This window comes from Anomaloglossus baeobatrachus, chromosome 1, assembly GCF_048569485.1.
Source record: "Anomaloglossus baeobatrachus isolate aAnoBae1 chromosome 1, aAnoBae1.hap1, whole genome shotgun sequence".
Taxonomy (NCBI): Eukaryota; Metazoa; Chordata; class Amphibia; order Anura; family Aromobatidae; genus Anomaloglossus; species Anomaloglossus baeobatrachus.
Window position 1 is genome coordinate 562,981,722 of NC_134353.1, and position 21,120 is coordinate 563,002,841.

The window sequence follows — 21,120 nt, forward strand, 5'->3', positions numbered from 1 at the left end:
ACCGCGCTTTTACGGCGGCGGCGCTCATAAATCCAGTCCCCGGCTTTTGCGGCCTAGCTCAGCTTCGTTCCCGCCCCCACCCTGTCAATCAGGGTAGGGGAGAGACGCTGTACAGCGCCGAGGGCTGGAGCCTTATTTACATGCTCCAGCCCTCTCACTAGACACTGTGGGACGCCGGTTTCCCGCTCTGACTTGGGGCACGCCCACGGCCCGCCCCTACTCACACGAGCTGGAGAAGGACGCCGGCAGCCATTCCTGCAGCCCGAGCTGAGAGAACGGACTCTGGGCAACCAACAGGAATAGGGCGACCACACACCCGCTTATAGGCGGGCGGTAAGCGGCACCTGGGGTGCTGACACTAAATACCGCAGTTTGTCTATTTGTATTTAAGTACACTGCATAGGTCGCTATTTCGGGCTATATGCCCTCTTAGATGGCGACACATCAGCAGCAGGAAAGCATGGGTGCTACGGCACAGGCTTTCTATGCTGCTTGTATTGCACGTACTGAAGTGTTCATGTGTATTTATGCTTGTCTGCTATACACTGCACTGTACGGTCACTAGTCTTGGCTATATTCGCCATAGAATGGCTAGACTACAGCAGCAGAAAAGCAAGGGTGCTGAGGCACAGGTTTTTTTCTATGCTGCTTGTATTGCAGGTGTTGCAGTGTTCATTTGTACTTATGCTTGTATGCTATACATTGCACTGTATGGTCGCTGTTCTGGGCTATATTCCCCTAGATGGCTAGTCTACAGCAGCAGAAAAGCAGGCTTTCTATGCTGCTTGTATTGCATGTGCTGCAGTGTTCATTTGTACTTTATGCTTGTATGATAAACATTGCACTGTACGGTCGCCATTCTTGGCTCTATAAGTCGGCAGCAGCATATAAGCAACACAGGCTTTCGATGCTGTTTTTGCTGCATGTGATACTGTTCCACGGCACTGCTCCCCATTGGGTGCAATGCTCCCCTGTAGCACTTGGTCAGCCGGGGTCTCTACTTGACGTGGCCAAAAGAACCACCTCTCAACCCTGTCCAAGGACAGGGACGGAGTTGCAATGGGATAGAGACTTGCAGTCCGGACAGGCCATGGGCAATCTGGATCATTGCTCCCTGGCCACCCTCACTTGGATTAAAAATCGGTGCTCCGGGGGGGGTCCCAGGAGGCTCTCTGTATGACGAGGTAGACGTAGCTCATCAGGACTTTGATCCTGACACCGCTCTCACTCCGGATACACCGGATGGTGACGCCATAAGGAATGATCCTATAGCGTCCATCAATGGAATGTTGGATCTTTTCTCCCTCAGCTCCCCCAGCGGAGGAGTCAGCTTCACAGCAGGAGAAGTCCCATTTCAAGCTCAAACGTATATTGAGTATTGTTCTGGCCACGCTGACTGCAGAGAAGCAGTCCAGGAACACCACGCTTCCCAGATAAGCGTTTTCTCCAAACGTATTAAGGATACACGTTATCACTTTCCCCCTGACGTGGTCAGGCGTTGGACCCAGGGTCCAAAGGTGGATTCTCCAATCTCCAGGCTTGCGGCTAGAGCCATAGTTGCAGTGGAGATGGGACTTCACTTACAGATGCCATTGACAGACAGATGGACTCTGGTTGAACTCTGTCTGTGAGGCTATCGGCGTGTCGGTTGCTCCGGCATTCACAGCCGTATAGGCACCCTAAGCTTTTCAGCTGTTCTTGCGCAGCTGGTCTTGAGCACAAGTACATCTGTGCCGCAGGGGCGTCCGTAAACTCGCAATGTCTGCATTGCGACTTACCCTATTAATGCTGTCCTGGAAGGACAGCCGAGGTTTCGGTCCTTCCCAGGCTCGGGCAGGTCCCAATTGTCCTCGTCCAAAAGGGCTGAAAAGCCTCAGAGGGGCTCAGCTGCCGGCCGGGCTCAATCACGCCCAAGGAAGGCAGCCGGAGGAACCGCTACCAAGGCGGTCTCCTCATGACTCTCAGCTCTCTCATCTTTCCGCATCCGCGGTTGATGGCAGACTCGCTCGCCTTTGGCGACATTTAGCTGCCACAGGTCACAGACCGGTGGGTGAGGGACAGTGTTCCCACGTGCACAGGACAGAGTTCTGTTCTCGTCCTCCGACTCGATTCTTCAGAACGTCCCCACCTCCCCACCGAGCAGATGCTCTTCTGCAGGCAGAAGGAGTGGTAATCCCGGTTCCTCTTCAGGAACAAGACACGGTTTTCCTCCAATCTGGTTGTGGTGCCAAAAAAGGATGGCTCTTTCCGTTCCGTTCTGGACCTAAAACTGCTCAACAAGCACGTGGAGGCCAGGCGGTTCCGGATGATACCCTCCGCTCCGTCATTGCCTCAATGTCTCAAGGAAATTTCCTAGCATCAATAGACATCTAAGATGCTTATCTCCACGTGCCGATTGCTACAGAGCACCAATGTTTTTCTACATTTCATGATAGGAAACGACCAGCTTCAGTTCGTAGCTCTGCCATTCGGGCTGGCGACAGCCCCACGGGTGTTCGCCAAGGTCATGACGGCAGTGGTAGCAGTCTTGCACTCACAGGGACACTCTGTGATCCCTTACTTGGACGATATACTTGTCAAGGCACCCTCTCAAGAGGCATGCCAACTCAGCCTGAATGTTGCGCTGGAGACTCTCCAGACGTTCGGGTGGATCATCAACTTCTCAAAGTCAAACCTGTCACGACCCAATCACTAACGTATCTTGGCATGGAGTTTCATACCCTCTCAGCGGTAGTGAAGCTTCCGCTGGACAAGCAGCGGTCACTACAGACTGGGGTGCAGACTCTCCTTCAAGGTCAGTCGCACTTCTTAAGACGCCTCATGCACTTCCTCGGGAAGATAGTGGCGGCAATGGAGCCGGTTCCGTTTGCGCAGTTTCATCTGCGTTCACTTCAATGGGACATTCTCCGCCAATGAGACGGGAAGTCGACATCCCTGTACAGGAAAGTATCCCTTTCACAGACGGCCAAGGACTCTCTGCAGTGGTGGCTTCTTCCCACCTCATTATCACAGGGAAGATCCTTCCTACCACCGTCTTGGGCGGTGGTCACGACAGACGCGAGTCTGTCAGGGTGGGGAGCGTTTTTCTCCACCACAGGGCTCAGGGTCCGTGGACTCAGCAGGAGTCCACCCTTCAGATCACTGTTCTGGTAATCAGAGCAGTGTATCTTGCCCTACTAGCCTTCCAGCAGTGGCTGGAAAGAAAGCAGATCCGAATTCAATCGGACAACTCCACAGCGGTGGCATACATCAATCACCAAGGGGGGACACGCAGTCGGCAAGCCTTCCAGGAAGTCCGGCGGATTCTGATGTGGGTGGATGCCACGGCCTCCACCATATCCGCAGTTCACATCCCCGGCGTAGAAAACTGGGAGGCAGACTTCCTCAGTCGCCAGGGCATGGACGCAGGGGAATGGTCCCTTCACCCGGACGTGTTTTCAGGAAATCTGTCGCCGCTGGGGAAGGCCGGACGTCGACCTAATGGCGTCCCGGCACAACAACAAGGTCCCAACCTTCATGGCACGGTCTCGCGATCAAAGAGCGCTGGCGGCAGACGCCCTAGCGCAAGATTGGTCGCAGTTCCGGCTCCCTTATGTGTTTCCACCTCTGGCACCCTTGCCCAGAGTGCTACACAAGATCAGATCCGATTGCAGCCGCGTCATACTCGTCGCCCCAGACTGGCCGAGGAGGGCGTGGTATCCGGATCTGTGGCAGCTCACGGTCGGCCAACCGTGGGCACTACCAGACCGACCAGACTTACTGTCCCAAGGGCCGTTTTTCCATCGGAATTCTGCGGCCCTGAACCTGACTGTGTGGCCATTGAGTCCTGGATCCTAGCGTCTTCAGGATTATTCCACGGGGTCGTTGCCACCATGAGACAGGCTAGGAAGCCCACGTCCGCTAAGAACCACAGAACGTGGAGGATATTCTTATCCTGGTGCTCTGCTCAGGGAGTGTCTCCCTGGCCATTTGCATTGCCTACCTTTCTTTCTTTCCTGCTATCTGGGTTAGAAAAAGGTTTGGCGCTCGGCTCCCTTAAAGGTCAGGTATCGGCGCTATCCGTCTTTTTTCAGAGGCGTTTGGCACGCCTTCCTATGGTGCGCACGTTCCTACAGGGGGTTTGCCATATCGTTCCCCTGTGCAAGCGGCCGTTAGATCCATGGGATCTGAACAGGGTACTAGTTGCCCTCCAGAAGCCGCCCTTCGAGCCTCTGAGGGAGGTTTTCACTTTCTAGACTATCCCAGAACGTGGCTTTTCTGGTAGCGGTCACATCTCTTCGGAGAGTGTCTGAGCTGGCAGCGCTGTCATCCAAGACTCCCTTCCTGGTCTTCCACCAGGACAAGGTAGTGCTGCGCCCCATTCAGGAGTTTCTCCCGAAGGTGGTATCCTCTTTTCATCTTAATCAGGATATCTCCTTGCCTTCGTTTTGTCCTCATGCAGTTCATCGGTATGAGAAGGATTTACATTTGTTAGATCTGGTGAGAGCACTCAGAATCTACATTTCCCGCACGGCGCCCTTGCGCCGTTCGGATGCACTCTTTGTCCTTGTCGCTGGTCAGCGCAAAGGGTCGCAGGCTTCTAAGGCCACCCTGGCTCGATGGATCAAAGAACCAATTCTTGAAGCCTACCGTTCTGCTGGGCTTCCGGTTCCTTCAGGGCTGAAGGCCCATTCTACCAGAGCCGTGGGTGCATCCTGGGCATTACGACACCAGGCTACGGCTCAACAGGTGTGCCAGGCAGCTACCTGGTCGAGTCTGCACACTTTCACCAAACATTATCAGGTGCATACCTATGCTTCGGCGGACGCCAGCCTAGGTAGAAGAGTCCTGCAGGCGGCAGTTGCCTCCTCGTAGGGGAGGGCTGTCTTGCAGCTCTAACATGAGGTATTTCTTTACCCACCCAGGGACTGCTTTTGGACGTCCCAATCGTCTGGGTCTCCCAATGGAGCGACGAAGAAGAAGGGAATTTTGTTACTTACCGTAAATTCCTTTTCTTCTAGCTCCTATTGGGAGACCCAGCACCCGCCCTGTTGTCCTTCGGGATTTTTGGGTTGTTTCGGGTACACATGTTGCTCATGTTGAACGGTTTTTCAGTTCTCCGATGTTACTCGGAGTGAATTTGTTTAAACCAGTTATTGGCTTTCCTCCTTCTTGCTTTTGCACTAAAACTGGTGAGCCAGTGATCCCACTGGGGGTGTATAGCCAGAAGGGGAGGGGCCTTACACTTTTTAGTGTAATGCTTTGTGTGGCCTCCGGAGGCAGTGCTATACACCCAATCGTCTGGGTCTCCCAATAGGAGCTAGAAGAAAAGGAATTTACGGTAAGTAACAAAATTCCCTTCTTTCTGGTCTTGTCAGTGAATGGGACTGCTCTCTCCTGGTCTTGTCAGTGAATGGGACTGCTCTCTCCTGGTCTTGTCAGTGAATGGGACTGCTCTCTCCTGGTCTTGTCAGTGAATGGGACTGCTCTCTCCTGGTCTTGTCAGTGAATGGGACTGCTCCCTCCTGGTCTTATCAGTGAATGGGACTGCTCTCTCCTAGTCTTGTCAGTGAATGGGACTGCTCTCTCCTGGTCTTGTCAGTGAATGGGACTGCTCTCTCCTGGTCTTGTCAGTGAATGGGACTGCTCTCTCCTGGTCTTGTCAGTGAATGGGACTGCTCTCTCCTGGTCTTGTCAGTGAATGGGACTGCTCTCTCCTGGTCTTGTCAGTGAATGGGACTGCTCCCTCCTGGTCTTATCAGTGAATGGGACTGCTCTCTCCTAGTCTTGTCAGTGAATGGGACTGCTCTCTCCTGGTCTTGTCAGTGAATGGGACTGCTCTCTCCTGGTCTTGTCAGTGAATGGGACTGCTCTCTCCTGGTCTTGTCAGTGAATGGGACTGCTCTCTCCTGGTCTTGTCAGTGAATGGGACTGCTCTCTCCTGGTCTTGTCAGTGAATGGGACTGCTCCCTCCTGGTCTTATCAGTGAATGGGACTGCTCTCTCCTGGTCTTGTCAGTGAATGGGACTGCTCTCTTCTGGTCTTGTCAGTGAATGGGACTGCTCTCTTCTGGTCTTGTCAGTGAATGGGACTGCTCTCTTCTGGTCTTGTCAGTGAATGGGACTGCTCTCTCCTAGTCTTGTCAGTAAATGGGACCGCTCTCTCCTGGTCTTGTCGTCAGTGAATGGGACTGCTCTCTTCTGGTCTTGCCAGTGAATGGGACTGCTCTCTTCTGGTCTTGTCAGTGAATGGGACTGCTCTCTCCTAGTCTTGTCAGTGAATGGGACTGCTCCCTCCTGGTTTTGTCAGTGAATGGGACCGCTCTCTCCTGGTCTTGTCAGTGAATGGGACTGCTCTCTTCTGGTCTTGTCAGTGAATGGGACTGCTCTCTCCTGGTCTTGTCAGTGAATGGGACTGCTCTCTCCTGGTCTTGTCAGTGAATGGGACTGCTCTCTCCTGGTCTTGTCAGTGAATGGGACTGCGCTCTCCTGGTCTTGTCAGTGAATGGGACTGCGCTCTCCTGGTCTTGTCAGTGAATGGGACTGTGCTCTCCTGGTCTTGTCAGTGAATGGGACTGGTCTCTCCTGGTCTTGTCAGTGAATGGGACTGCTCTCTCCTGGTCTTGTCAGTGAATGGGACTGCTCTCTCCTGGTCTTGTCAGTGAATGGGACTGCTCTCTCCTGGTCTTGTCAGTGAATGGGACTGCTCTCTCCTGGTCTTGTCAGTGAATGGGACTGCTCTCTCCTGGTCTTGTCAGTGAATGGGACTGCTCTCTCCTGGTCTTGTCAGTGAATGGGACTGCTCTCTCCTGGTCTTGTCAGTGAATGGGACTGCTCTCTCCTGGTCTTGTCAGTGAATGGGACTGCTCTCTCCTGGTCTTGTCAGTGAATGGGACTGCTCTCTCCTGGTCTTGTCAGTGAATGGGACTGCTCTCTCCTAGTCTTGTCAGTGAATGGGACTGCTCTCTCCTGGTCTTGTCAGTGAATGGGAATGCGCTCTCCTGGTCTTGTCAGTGAATGGGACTGCTCTCTCCTGGTCTTGTCAGTGAATGGGACTGCTCTCTCCTAGTCTTGTCAGTGAATGGGACTGCTCCCTCCTGGTCTTGTCAGTGAATGGGACTGCTCTCTCCTGGCCTTGTCAGTGAATGGGACTATAAGCAGTAACACGTAATGTCCACTTTTCTAAACCAGCTGCTGTGCTATATAAATGATGCAGGGGACATAAGTGTCAACTGACTAGGGTGCCAAAGGTTAAAGGGATTCTGTTACCAGGTTTTTTCTCACTCATCTTAGAGCAGCATAATGTGGAGAGGCCCTGATTCCAGCAATTTGTCACTTACTGAGCTGTTTGCTGTCATTTTGATAAGATCAATGTTTTCTTTGCTGCAGATCTAGCAGTTATACAAAGCTCACGAATATGCATTACGCCAATTAGTCCTCTAATGATAATCTATTGCTGATTAAACAGTGATTTTCTCAAAACTAAACTAGGCAGCCCAGTAAGGGACACATCACTGGATTCAGGATCTCTGCCCCTACGATATGCTGCTCTCAGATTGGATTGCAAAAACTTGCTGACAGATTCCCTTTAAGTCCCCATATTGATAGCTTTCAGTGTTCTCATCTCATTAAACCCCTTTAACCCTTTAGCAATTGCCCACAGTCTTTTAACAGCAGGCAATGCATGTGGAAGGTCAGCAGCAAAGTCCTTTGATATTGCTGCCTTAACGATCTTGTGCTTCTGCAATCAAGCAGGAGGTGGCCTTGAGCCATGGCTAGCCAGCACCCTAAAGGTCCAGTCACACTAAGCAACTTACCAGCGATCCCAACAACGATAGGGATCGCTGGTAAGTTGCTAGGAGGTTGCTGGTGAGCTGTCACACTGCGACGCTCCAGCGATCCCACCAGCAACCTGACCTGGCAGGGATCGCTGGAGCGTGGCTACACGAGTTGCTGGTGAGCTCACCAGCAACCAGTGACCAGCCCCCAGTCTCCTAGTTACAGCACACATCAGGTTAATTAACCCGATGTGTGCTGCAGCTAAATGTGCACAGAGCAGGGAGCAGCGCACACTGCTTAGTGCTGGCTCCTTGCTCTCCTAGTTACAGCACACATCGGGTTAATTGCCTGATGTGTGCTGCAGCTACATGTGCACAGAGCAGGAGCCGGCAGCACAGGCAGTGAGAGCGGAGGAGTCTGGTATCAAAGGTAAATATCGGGTAACCAAGGACAGGGCTTCTTGGTTACCCGATGTTTACATTAGTTACCAGCCTCAGCAGAAGCCGGCTCCTGCTCACTGCACATTAGTTGTTGCTGTCTCGCTGTCACACACAGCGATCTGTGCTTCACAGCAGGACAGCAACAACTAAAAAATGGCCCAGGACATTCAGCAACAACCAACGACCTCACAGCAGGGGCCAGGTTGTTGCTGGATGTCACACACAGCAACATCGCTAGCAACGTCACAAAAGTTGTTCGTTACCAGCGATGTTGCTAGCGATGTTGCTTAGTGTGACGGGGCCTTTAGGAGAGGATTCAAGTAGTATATAATCACTTATGTCTTTTAATTTTTAGCCTACATAGTGTTCAAAAATGATATGTTGCAAATGAAAATATTAGTAATGACATTATATAAATGCATTTTCTATACTACGATTCGCTACATAACTTGACCAAGTGACCGGCTGCAGTGGTCACATGCACCATAGTTGTGACATCACCGCTGAGGCCTGTCAAAGACTGAGGCAATAGTGGAAAGACTTTGCTGAAGTAGTTTGGACACACCTTCTCATTCAAAGAATTTTCTTTTCTTTCATGACTCTGAAATTTGTAGATTCACTATGAATTAAACACATGTGGAATGAAATACTTAAAAAACAAAAGTGTGAAACAACTGAAAATATGTCTTATATTCTAGGTTCTTCAAAGTAGCCACCTTTTGCTTTGATTACTGCTTTGCACACTCTTGGCATTCTTTTGATGAGCTTCAAGAGGTAGTCACCGGAAAAAATTTTCACTTCACAGGTGTGCCCTGTCAGGTTTAATAAGTGGGATTTCTTGCCTTATAAATGGGTTGGGACCTTTAGTTGTGTTGTGCAGAAGTCTGGTGGATACATAGCTGATAGTCCTATATACATAGTCCTGAATAGACTGATAGAATTTGTATTATGGCAAGAAAAAAGCAGCTAAGTAAACAAGTGGCCCTAATTACTTTAAGAAATGAAGGTCAGTAAGTCCGAAAAATTGGGAAAACTTTGAAAGTGTTCCCAAGTCCAGTGGCAAAAACCATCAAACGCTACAAAGAAACTGGCTTACATGAGGACCGCCCCAGGAAAGGAAGACCAAGAGTCACCTCTGCTGCGGAGGATAAGTTTATCCGAGTTACCAGCCTCAGAAATCGCAGGTTAACAGCAGCTCAGATTAGAGACCAGGTCAATGCCACACAGAGTTCTAGCAGCAGACGCATCTCTAGAACAACTGTTAAGAGGAGACTTTGTGCAGCAGGCCTTCATGGTAAAATAGCTGCTAGGAAACCACTGCTAAGGACAGGCAACAAGCAGAAGAGATTTATTTGGGCTAAAGAACACAAGGAATCTACATTAGACCAGTGGAAATCTGTGCCTTTGGTCTCATGAATCCAAATTTGAGATCTTTGGATCCAACCACTGTGTCTTTGTGCAACGCAGAAAAGGTGAAAGGATGGACTCTACATGCCTGGTTCCCACCGTGAAGCATGGAGGAGGAGGTGTGAGGGTGTGGGTGTGCTTTGCTGGTGACACTGTTGGGGATTTATTCAAAATTGAAGGCATACTGAACCAGCATGGCTACCACAGCATCTTGTAGCAGTGTGCTATTCCATCCGGTTTGCGTTTAGTTGGACTATCATTTATTTTTCAACAGGACAATGACCCCAAACACAACTCCAGGCTGTGTAAGGGCTATTTGACTAAGAAGGAGAGTGATGGGGTGCTACGCCAGAAGACCTGGTCTTCAGTCACCAGACCTGAACCCAATCGAGATGGTTTGGGGGTGAGCTGGACCGCAGAGTGAAGGCAAAAGGGCCAACAAGTGCTGAGCATCTCTGGGAACTCCTTCAAGACTGTTGGAAAACCATTTCCGGTGACTACTTCTTAAAGCTCATCAAGAGAATGCCAAGAGTGTGCAAAGCAGTAATCAAAGCAAAAGGTGGCTACCTTGAAGAATCAAGAATATAAGACATATTTTCAGTTGTTTCACACTTTTTTGTTAAGTATTTCATTCCACATGTGTTAATTCATAGTTTTGATGCCTTCAATGTGAATCTACAATTTTCAGAGTCATGAAAGAAAAAAAAACTCTTTGAATGAGAAGGTGTGTGCAAACATTTGGTCAGTACTGTACCAAGGCAACCATCGAATCCATGTGATCACATCATGTGACTCCCGATGGGGCCGGGTAAGTGAATTCTTACCACGGCCTGCTGTTACATCGTGCTGTGACATTTTCACAGCGCGCTGTAAGGGGTTAACTGGCACAAGTGGGTAGTGCATCCACTCGTGCTTGATAGCTGCACATGACAGCTGTTCAAATCAGTTAACGTGCAGCGATCGCTGCCAGCTGCCGGCGGCAGCAGGCAGGCTTTAGCCTGACACGATCAATGACGTACCCAGTACATCATGTGTCGGGAGAGGTTAATTTGTATATAACCCCAAACAATAATACAATTTCTCCCTTATAAAATTCTGCTTTTTACAGCAATGGCCATAAATAAAAATATGCCTAAAATGTAGAAAGGGGAAAAAAATCAATAAATTTGCCATACCTTAAGGACTTGTCTGGCCTAAACGTTAAGGGTTTACCATTCCGTCTCTGTTAATTAAAGATCTATGAATAAGGAGAATGTTTTTGCACATAGACGTCATGCCTTGTCAGACGCAGAAGTATTTGCTTTCAGCAATTAAAGCTGTGGCGATATCTTGTTATCTGGAGATTTCACGCTCCCTGTGGACTGTTCCTAATAAACGCTGAATTGATGACTGCTTTCCTCTTCTCTTGGGTAGAGTTGTACTTTGTTCACTACAGCCCTTTGTTCATAAAAGTGAAGCATAGACGCTGTGATTGTTTCTTTTACACTTAATTTATGCTTTTTCTCCGGCACTTAGCGACATGGCATGCATGCAAATTCACCCACTTAATTGTTCATTTAGGATCCCATTGACCCAGCAAGCACAGTGATAGTGATCCGATCTTTAGTGCCTGGAGGAGTCGCAGAACAAGATGGCCAACTTTTGCCTGGTGATCGTCTGATGTTTGTCAATGACATCAATTTGGAACATGCCAGCTTAGAGGAGGCTGTGCAGGCACTTAAGGGTGCACCAGCAGGAACAGTTAACATTGGAGTTGCCAAGCCTCTGCCAGTAAGAATATTATTGTGTACTATACTATACCTACCCAGTATGTAAAAGATATATCCCCCTCAATTATTCATGGCTGCGGGTGGTCAGGACTAAGGAAACCGCCAAGCTGGCTACACTATGTGTCCATAACTCCCATTCACTTCACTAACTGTAACTTAGTCCACCTGTCTTTGTCCATAGTGCTGGCGACTTGGGAAAATGCACGAATAGTTGAGTTGACAATGTTGCTTCAAGGTTTTTTTTTTGTTTTTTTTTCCCTAGTGCCACATACAGTGGCATGCAAAAGTTTGGGCACCCCTGATCAAAATTAGTGCAAATCGTTAAGCAAGTTGAAGATGAAATGTTCCCTAAAAGGCATAAAGTTAAAGATGACACATTTCCTTTGTATTTTAGCAAAATAAATAATTTATTTTCAACTTTTACATTCTTAACCAGAAAGGAAGAATAGACCAATGCAAAACTTTGGACACCCTGTATGATTAGTACCTTAGTAGCACCCCCTTTGGCAAGTATAACAGCTTATAAACACTTTTTGTAAGCCAGCTAAGAGTCTTTAAATTCTTGTTTGAGGGATTTTCATCCATTCTTCCTTGGAAAAGTCTTACAGTTCTGTGCAATTCCTGGTACGTCTTGCATGCACTGCTCTTCCTTGGAGACGTCTTCCAGTTCTGGGAGATTCCTGGCTCGTCTTGCATGCACTGCTCTTTTGAGGTCTAGCCACAGATTTTCAATGATGTTCAGATCAGGAGACTGAGAGTCATTGTAAAACCTTCTGCTTGCGCCTTTTAAGGTAGTCTGTTGTGGATTTTGACGTGTGTTTAGGAACATTATCCATTTCTAGAAGCCATCCATTTTTCAACTTCAGCTTTTTTACAGATGATGTTATGTTTCCATCAATAATTTGTTGAAATTTCATTCAATCCATTCATCTTTCTACCCGTGAAATGTTCCCCATGCCATTGGCTACAATACAACCCCAAAGCATGATTGATCTACTCCCAATGCTTAATGGTTGGTGAGATGTTCCTTTCCTGAAATTCTGTGCCCATTTTTTTTTTTCCACACATACCTTTGATCATTGTGGCCAAAGAGTTCTATTTTAACTTCATCAGTCCACAGGACCGTTTCCAAAATACATCAGGCTTGTTTAGAGGTTCTTTTGCATATTTCTGAAGCTGAATTTTATGGTGAGAATGCATGACTGAGTTTTTCTTCTAATGTCTGTTCCATGAAGGCCATATTTGTGCAGGTGTCTCTGAAAAGTAGAAGTAGAACAATGTACCACAACTTCACAGCCTGCTTAATCTTCCTAAAAGTCCTTTACAGTCACACAGGGGTTCTGATTTGCCTTCTTAGCAATCCTACTTGCAGCTCTCACAGAAATTTTGCTTGGTCTTCCAGACCTCATCATGACCTACACTGTGTTAACAGCCATTTCTTAATTACATTTTGAACTGAGGAAAGGGCACCTTGAAAACACTTTGCTATTTTCTTATCATTCACGTGCTTTGTGGGCCTCCACCATTTTCATTTTCAGAGTGCTAGGCAGCTGCTTAGAAAAACCCATAGCTGCTGTTTTTGGCACAAGGTTAGAGAAGGCTGGGTTTTTATAAAGCTGTGAAATTTGCATCATCTGGCCTTCTCTAATGATGATGATAGTGAACAATCCATAACCCTAACATGCTATCTAGGTCTCAAACCTTCGTCAAAGTTATCTGCGCACACAAAGCTCCAAAGGTGTCCAATCTTTTGTCCATTTTTCTTTTTGCAATTTTTAAAATGTAGAAGATGAAAATTTATTTTTTTCTGCCTAAAACAAAAAGTAAATGTGTAATCTTTAACTTTATGCTTTTAGGGATCATTTAATCTGCAATTTGCATAACAGTTCACAATTAGTCATTTTGACCAAGGAGTGCCCAAACGTTTGCATGCCACTGTATATAAAATGTAATTGAAATATATGTGCCTGCAAAGAGGTTTGGCACAGTACAGTTCCATTTTAATTCATGCTTGCAATGCTCTGAATTCATTACTTTCTGTGCCTGCGGTGGCCTGTGTTGTGGGACATAACTCTGTGCTCCCTCGAATTCTGTATAGAATGTATAACCTCTAGTATTTCCTATATTTACCTGGCTATACTGTGCAAAATATGACACAAAGTTTTGTAGCTCATTGCTTATGACTTAAAGGGGTTTTCTGGTTTTGTAAAATCCTTCTACCTTGTCTGCAGTTTAACAATAGGAAAAAAGGTTTCTTCTCACCATCCCCAGGTTCAGCACTGAATCTCCGCTCTTGCTCCCAGCTTCTGATATTGTCTGCAGTGCTGATGTCACGTTGACAGCACTGCAGCCCATCATTGAGCTTTTCTCGAGCAGACAGCACAAGCTGCTCGGTTATTGGCTGCAGCGCTATCAATGTAACATCAGTTCTGCAGGCAATAACAAACATCAGGAGCAGCTGTGAAGACTCTGTGCTGGACCCATGGAGGGCAAGAAAAGCACATTTAGTTTTAGCAACCTGCTGCAGGGAGCTAGGGGATTCCAAAACCGTAAAATCCGTTGTCAGCACAAAACTGATCACATCAAGTACAGGCGCTCGATGCATCAAGGTAGGGCCAAACAATTAGGTGCACCTTCCCACGTGTTAGCATAAAAAGCAAGAGGTGGGATGGTGCACCTAATTGTTTGACCACACCTTGATGCGCCGAGCGCCTGTACTGCCAAACTCCCTTTAATAACTTGCTCAACTTTCCACTTGCTGTCCTTTCCATTCATGGTGTTTCTGCAGCTCTCACCAGAAGAAGGCTATAGCTCTGCTAAGGATGACTCTGCTTTCTACACTGCACACTTATATGATGAGGAAGGGTCCATTGATGCTCCCATTTTCCATGCCGAACTAGCTCTGGTTAGTGCCAGAAACTGGATTTTAACATATTGTAGATAGATTAGATTAGAAAGATGAAATGTTATGTTTATGTTGATCCTTCAATAAAGTCACCATGGAAGGCTTTAACCCCCCCTGCGTGCTGTATCTATAATATAGAAATCTCTAAACTAAAACTATCTTTAAAAAAAATAACATTAGAAATTGTTTGTCTTTTCACTAGACTAGATTTAATAAATGACTCTTAAAAAGCACCTGTCTCAGGATCAAAAGTAGTTTATGCACTTATCTCGATTCCTCTCTTTCCTTGAGTATCCTTTTTTTGTTTTGTTTGCTTTTTTTAATCCCCTTAAGGCTATGTGTCCAGGGTAGAATGTACCTGCGGATTTTTCTGCATGAAAATCCGCGACTTTCGCGGCAAATCCGCACATTATTTTTGCCGCGGATTTACCGCGGATTACCACGAATTTGCCGCGGATTTTGATGCGGATTTTTTTTTTTCCCCCCATTCTATACCCAAAATCCGCACCAAAATCCGCAACAATAATTGACATGCTGCAGATTTTTCCGGATCAAAATCCGCGGCAAATCCGCCGCGGAAAAATCCGTAGCATGGACACAGCATTTCCAAAATGCCATTGAAATGGCTTGGAAGTGCCGCTGCTGCAGATTTTCGGAAAATCCGCGGTAAATCCGCGGCAAAATCCGCGGTAAATCCGCAGCGTGGGCACATAGCCTTAGGCTATGTGTGCATGCTGCGTTTTTGGTGACCACAAAGATGCAGCATTTTTGGCCCCAAAAAAACACACAAAAATGCACCCGTGGCAAAAACGCATCAAGAAAACGCATGCGGTTTGATGCGTTTTTTTGCTGCGTTTTTCTCCAATTCAACGGGTGAAAAACGCAGGGAAAAACACAAAAAGAATTGAAACCACAAAAATGGTCACCACAAAAACACAGCAAAAAAAAAAAACCTGCACTGTGCGGACAGCAAAAATAAAATCTCATAGACTTTGCTGGGGAAGGAGATGCATACAGTTTTTAGAGCAAAAACGCGGCAAAAAAAACGCAGCTTGCGCACATAGCCTTACAGATCTAGAGATATAAGCCTTTTTATAAGTACCTAGTTATAATTGTTATGGTCCTTCCCAAGGAAGTGTTGCTCACAAAATAATTTCACCTGAAACCTTAAGGGTATGTGTGCATGCTGCATCTTTGTGGTTACCACAAAAATGCATGTTTTTGCCACCCCGCCCCCCCAAAAAAAACCACCCGTGGCAAAAACGCATCCAAAAAAAATCACCACAAAGATGCAGCCAAAAAAGGCTGCAACGTGCGCACAGCAAAACTGAAATCTCATAGATTTTGCTGGGGAAGGAAATGCATGCAGTTTGGTGACAAAAACTGCACCCAAAAACGCTGCAAAAACGCAGTGTGCGCAAAGCCACGCTTTTAAAGAATCCTGAGAGCCACAATCCATTGATTTTTTTTATTTGATTTATTTATTTAGAATCCTATAGTGGATTTTAGTGATGAGCGAGCACTACCGTTACTTTAATAGTAGTTGGGTGCTCGGATAGGCATGAGTTGAGCACCCGAATATAATGGAAGTCAGTAAGAAACTCAAGCACTTTTCCAGGAAATCTTCCATAAAAATGCTTGGGTTTCCCTTTGACTTCCATTGTACTCGGGTACTCGCGTCGCACCCATCCAAGCACCTAACTGCTTGTTATGAGTACTGAGCACCCGAGCATGGTAATGCTCTCTCATCACTAGTGGATTTTAAAAAAGAAATAAAGCGGAATAGTCATGGGAGCAGCGGGATTAAAATAAGCCTACAAACTGGCCATTTTTGACCTGACAGGTCCTCTTTAAGGTTCTGGATTATGTATGAATTTATGGTATATGTCTTCATATTTGGCCATCCGGCATATTAAAAGCTTTAAAAATTATAGGGAGTTATTAACAAAAGAAGCTCTACCGTTTATGTTTTCATCAATCGATTGCTTGGTGACTTAACAGAGGCTATATAAGCATGATTCTGTCACATAAGCAATGCAGTCACATCCATTTTACTCATTTACATAGCTCCATCATCTGCCACAGTGCTTTACAGACGTGATCATCACTGTCCCCATTGGGGATCACAATCTAAATTCCCTATCAGTGTGTCTTTGGAGTGTGGGAAGGAACCATGGAACATGGAGGAACATACAAACGTCTATGGAGTTTTTTTTCCTTGTGCTTCTATAATTGAAAAGTGGGACTGGGATTTAAATATGATCTGTCATTTGCCATTGCTATATAATTTTTATTTTTTTTACTATTCTTTTCCATTTCTGAAAAATGAGCCTTTCTCCCTAGTATGTAAATTTATTTTAGTCAGCCAGGGGGGCATAGTCCTTAAGATAACACATACAGAGAAAAGTTGAAGCCACACCCCAATGGTTGATGAGACTAAATTGACATACAAGGAGGTGGAGCCATGTCTAAGGAATTGAAACTTGTAAGAAAAAATAACTCTTGTAATGCACACTTTTTTATTGGAAGAGTTTTTTCCACACAGCTTGTTGAGTGCCTTATTTTTTTTTATTTTTACCCACCCCCAATTTATGATCATATGCATCGACACCAGGTAAAGTGTCCTAATTATGGCAAGTGACAGGTCGTCTTTAATAGAGCGGTTGCGCTCCTAGAGACCGCTCTGATTGAGTATGTGTATCTTATGAATATCGCACTTCCGAAAGCTCTATACTTTTTCATTAGATGCAGAAAATATGTTTTTGAAGAATAAGTTGCTGTTTATTCCTTTTAAGTTATGTTGAGCTTCTTGTGACTGTGCAGGTAGAGGCCAATGATGCTGACCTGGCAGGAGAATGTAGTCTAGACTCTCGCTTTCCACCTGATAATGATGTCTCGCTTCAGGCATCTATGTTAGCTCTCCATGGCAGTGCCTGTAATGATGATCTCCTCAGTGACTTCACTGATCGTTCCATGCAGGTAAGTAGACTTCTACAAATTTACTTTTTGAATATATAATAGAAAAAACAAACTCCAAGATCCACAAGAGAAAGAGGTTTGATGAATAGGTCAATTGTCCCTACTAAGGTCCTAACAGCCGGTCAAATGGTACTATGTACCAGATCTTTGTATGACACCTCAGCTGTTTAGGACTTTCATTCTCATGGTTGACCACCACCATTTTGGCTAGTGATGGTACATCCTAGCAATGTAACATATAATATATAAAGTATGTAATGTTTTTAAATCCTTGATTAAACAAAGACGAAACTTGTCTCCAAATGCAAACTTTTTAGGCACTTTATGTATCTTTCATTATGCATTAATATGTCTCTAAATAGGATGTCTCTAAGGAAGATGACAGCTTTCATTCAGCATCTGAAGTCCAAACTGAAAAGATAGCTCTTCCAACATCTGTACTTTGGACTATGTCAACACCAGTTCTGGATTTTAGGCTGTCTGCTAAGGATTTATATAACCTCAGTATTAGCCCAACAGAAGAGGCAAAAGAATCTGGAATGACTAGTGATGGGTCCTCATCTTCTGAGTTTAAGGAACATTTAGGAGGTGCAGATGTTGACGAGAACTTCGAATGTTCATCATCTGGTTCATGGGTGCCATCGAAGACACATGGAACCACAACCATTGCTGACCTTCCCGACCCTCTTTTAAAGGTAACACTTTAAATTAGGGGGATGGGTGATTAAGATTGGGAATTGTTTTTCCAATAACAGCATTGTGGAGACTTTTTTGATATTAACATGATATATTGTCCCTAAAAGCAAAAAATATGGAGCAAGTTTTAAGTATGTAGATGTATGTTATATAATATAACATATCCACAATTAGAATACTTGTCAGTAGATATGCGTTTGGGGAAAATATATAGTTAAACAAGTTTGTTTGAGTTCAGCAACAAAGTTGGGGCAGCCAAGCAGCAGTACCAATTATAACCCATAGACAAGAGGGACTCAATAGAGATTAAATTTAATTTGGAGCCAATTTTCAGAATTATGTTACAACATGACCGATTGGTCATCCTGGAACATGTGTCATATTGGTACAAGCCCATTATCACTTAGCCATCACCTTTTTGTGTCCCCTGATAAAGGGTCTAACAGGCATCTCAGCCAGTGGCTAATCTCAGGGAGAATAAAGTTATCAGGAGTCCCAAAGTTGGACATGCCCGACTGACCTCTTCCTTGACAATTAGTTGTCCGCCACCCAATACATACAGTCATGTGAAAAAGTTTGGGCACCCCTATTAATGTTAACCTTTTTTTTTTATAACAATTTGGGTTTTTGCAACAGCTATTTCAGTTTCATATATCTAATAACTGATGGACTGAGTAATATTTCTGGATTGAAATGAGGTTTATTGTACTAATAGAAAATGTGCAATCCACATTTAAACAAAATTTGACCGGTGCAAAAGTATGGGTACCCTTATCAATTTCTTGATTTGAACACTCCTAACTACTTTTTACGGACTTACTAAAGCACTAAATTGGTTTTGTAACCTCATTGAGCTTTGAACATCATAGGCAGGTGTATCCAATCATGAGAAAATGTATTTAAGGTGGCCACTTGCAAGTTGTTCTCCTATTTGAATCTCCTATGAAGAGTGGCATCATGGGCTCCTCAAAACAACTCTCAAATGATCTGAAAACAAAGATTATTCAACATAGTTGTTCAGGGGAAGGATACAAAAAGTTGTCGCAGAGATTTAAACTGTCAGTTTCCACTGTGAGGAGCATAGTAAGGAAATGGAAGAACACAGGTACAGTTCTTGTTAAGCCCAGAAGTGACAGGCCAAGAAAAATATCAGAAAGGCAGAGAAGAAGAATGGTGAGAACAGTTAAGGACAATCCACAGACCACCTCCAAAGACCTGCAGCTTCATCTTGCTGCAGATGGTGTCAATATGCATCGGTCAACAATACAGCGCACGTTGCACAAGGAGAAGCTGTATGGGAGAGTGATGCGAAAGAAGACGTTTCTGCAGCACCCCACAAACAGAGCCGCCTGAGGTATGCAAAAGCACATTTGGACAAGCCAGTTACATTTTGGAAGAAGGTCCTGTGGACTGATGAAACAAAGATTGAGTTGTTTGGTCATACAAAAAGGCGTTATGCATGGAGGCAAAAAAACACGGCATTCCAAGAAAAGCACTTGCTACCCACAGTAAAATTTGGTGGAGGTTCCATCATGCTTTGGGGCTGTGTGGCCAATGCCGGCATCGGGAATCTTGTTAAAGTTGAGGGTCGCATGGATTCAACTCAGTATCAGCAGATTCTTGACAATAATGTGCAGGAATCAGTGATGAAGTTGAAGTTACGCAGGGGATGGATATTTCAGCAAGACAATGATCCAAAACACCTCTCCAAATCTACTCAGGCATTCATGCAGAGGAACAATTACAATGTTCTGGAATGGTCATCCCAGTCCCCAGACCTGAATATCATTGAACATCTGTGGGATGATTTGAAGCGTGCTGTCCATGATCGGCGACCATCAAACTTAACTGAACTGGAATTGTTTTGTAAACAGGAATGGTCAAACATACCTTCATCCAGGATCCAGGAACTCATTAAAAGCTACAGGAAGCGACTAGAGGCTGTTATTTTTGCAAAAGGAGGATCTACAAAATATTAATGTCACTTTTATGTTGAGGTGCCCATACTTTTGCACCGGTCAAATTTTGTTTAAATGCGGATTGCACATTTTTTGTTAGTACAATAAACCTCATTTCAATCCAGAAATATTACTCAGTCCATCAGTTATTAGATATATGAAACTGAAATAGCTGTTGCAAAAACCCAAATTGTTATAAAGAAAAAAGTTTAACATTAATAGGGGTGCCCAAACTTTTTCATATGACTGTATTAATATTGGCTGAACCCATCAATATTGGACTGAGCCAACATTAGTCTAATGTGTATTGTGGCCTCATAGGGAATCTGTCAGCAGGATTTTGCTATGTAATCTGAATACAACATGATGTAGGGACAGACTCCCTTATTCCAGTGATGTGTAACTTACTGGTCTACATGCTGTCATTTTGATACAATCACTGCTTACTGTGCTAAAGATCTAGCAGTGCTCAAAGTGCTGAGCTCTGTATCCCACCCAAACCACTGATTGGTAGCTTTTGTGTATACTGTACATTGACAGCTGCTAATCAGTGGTGGAGGCGAGGTTACACAGAAAAGTTGACTAGGAGGCTTTTTTCAAAGAATCCTCTTTTTCCTTCATGAAGTCAAACAAGTATTCTCTGACAACTTGTATCGACAATTATTTTGTGTAATATGAATATCAGCATGGCAGTTCTTCACTCAATATAAGCTTGTTTGAGCATCGGAAAATACTTTATTTTGACTTTAAATAATGTATTGTCCTGTATAACACAAAGCAGTGTCTTTCCACAATAGGCCGAAGAACATTCACCAGGAAGACAATGCATTAAAGCAAGCAAGGATTGTAATGCTAAGACTTTAATTAAAAACACAATCGACAGAACAATTACTGTAACCAGAGGAAACTGCAGCCTTGGTAAGTGTTTGTGCAAAAAAAAAATTGTTTTGTTACAGTTTTTTCCCTTTTGTTTTGTTTCTGCTTTATCCTTTTATAAGTGAGAGTGAATTATGATTGATGGCAGCTTTCCAGTCTTTGGTCATAATAGTTTCATTTTTCCTTACATTAAGTATTTTATTTTTTTTTGAAATCAGGCTCAGAACATCAATCTCCAGCTTTTAAAATGGCCAATGTTAGAACTGTAAATGACCTATTTACAATATGGGACCAATATTTCCTTCAAAATCTATCAGGAACATTCCCCCCTTC

At 45.1% G+C, this 21,120-nt stretch overlaps 1 protein-coding gene across 5 annotated transcripts in view; it reads left to right on the forward strand.

Annotated features, from left to right (window-relative positions):
- Window positions 1–21,120, forward strand: part of MPDZ (multiple PDZ domain crumbs cell polarity complex component) — a 268,414-nt gene that overhangs the window by 102,426 nt on the left and 144,868 nt on the right. For 4 of the 5 annotated variants that reach the window (XM_075316964.1, XM_075316973.1, XM_075316991.1 and 1 more), the window contains exons 18-22: window positions 11,165–11,374; window positions 14,162–14,278; window positions 17,102–17,257; window positions 17,620–17,952; window positions 20,709–20,829. In XM_075316964.1, the coding sequence (XP_075173079.1) occupies window positions 11,165–11,374; window positions 14,162–14,278; window positions 17,102–17,257; window positions 17,620–17,952; window positions 20,709–20,829 (937 nt within the window). The remainder of the gene's footprint in view (window positions 1–11,164; window positions 11,375–14,161; window positions 14,279–17,101; window positions 17,258–17,619; window positions 17,953–20,708; window positions 20,830–21,120) is intronic. The other variant, XM_075316983.1, reaches the window with a different exon arrangement.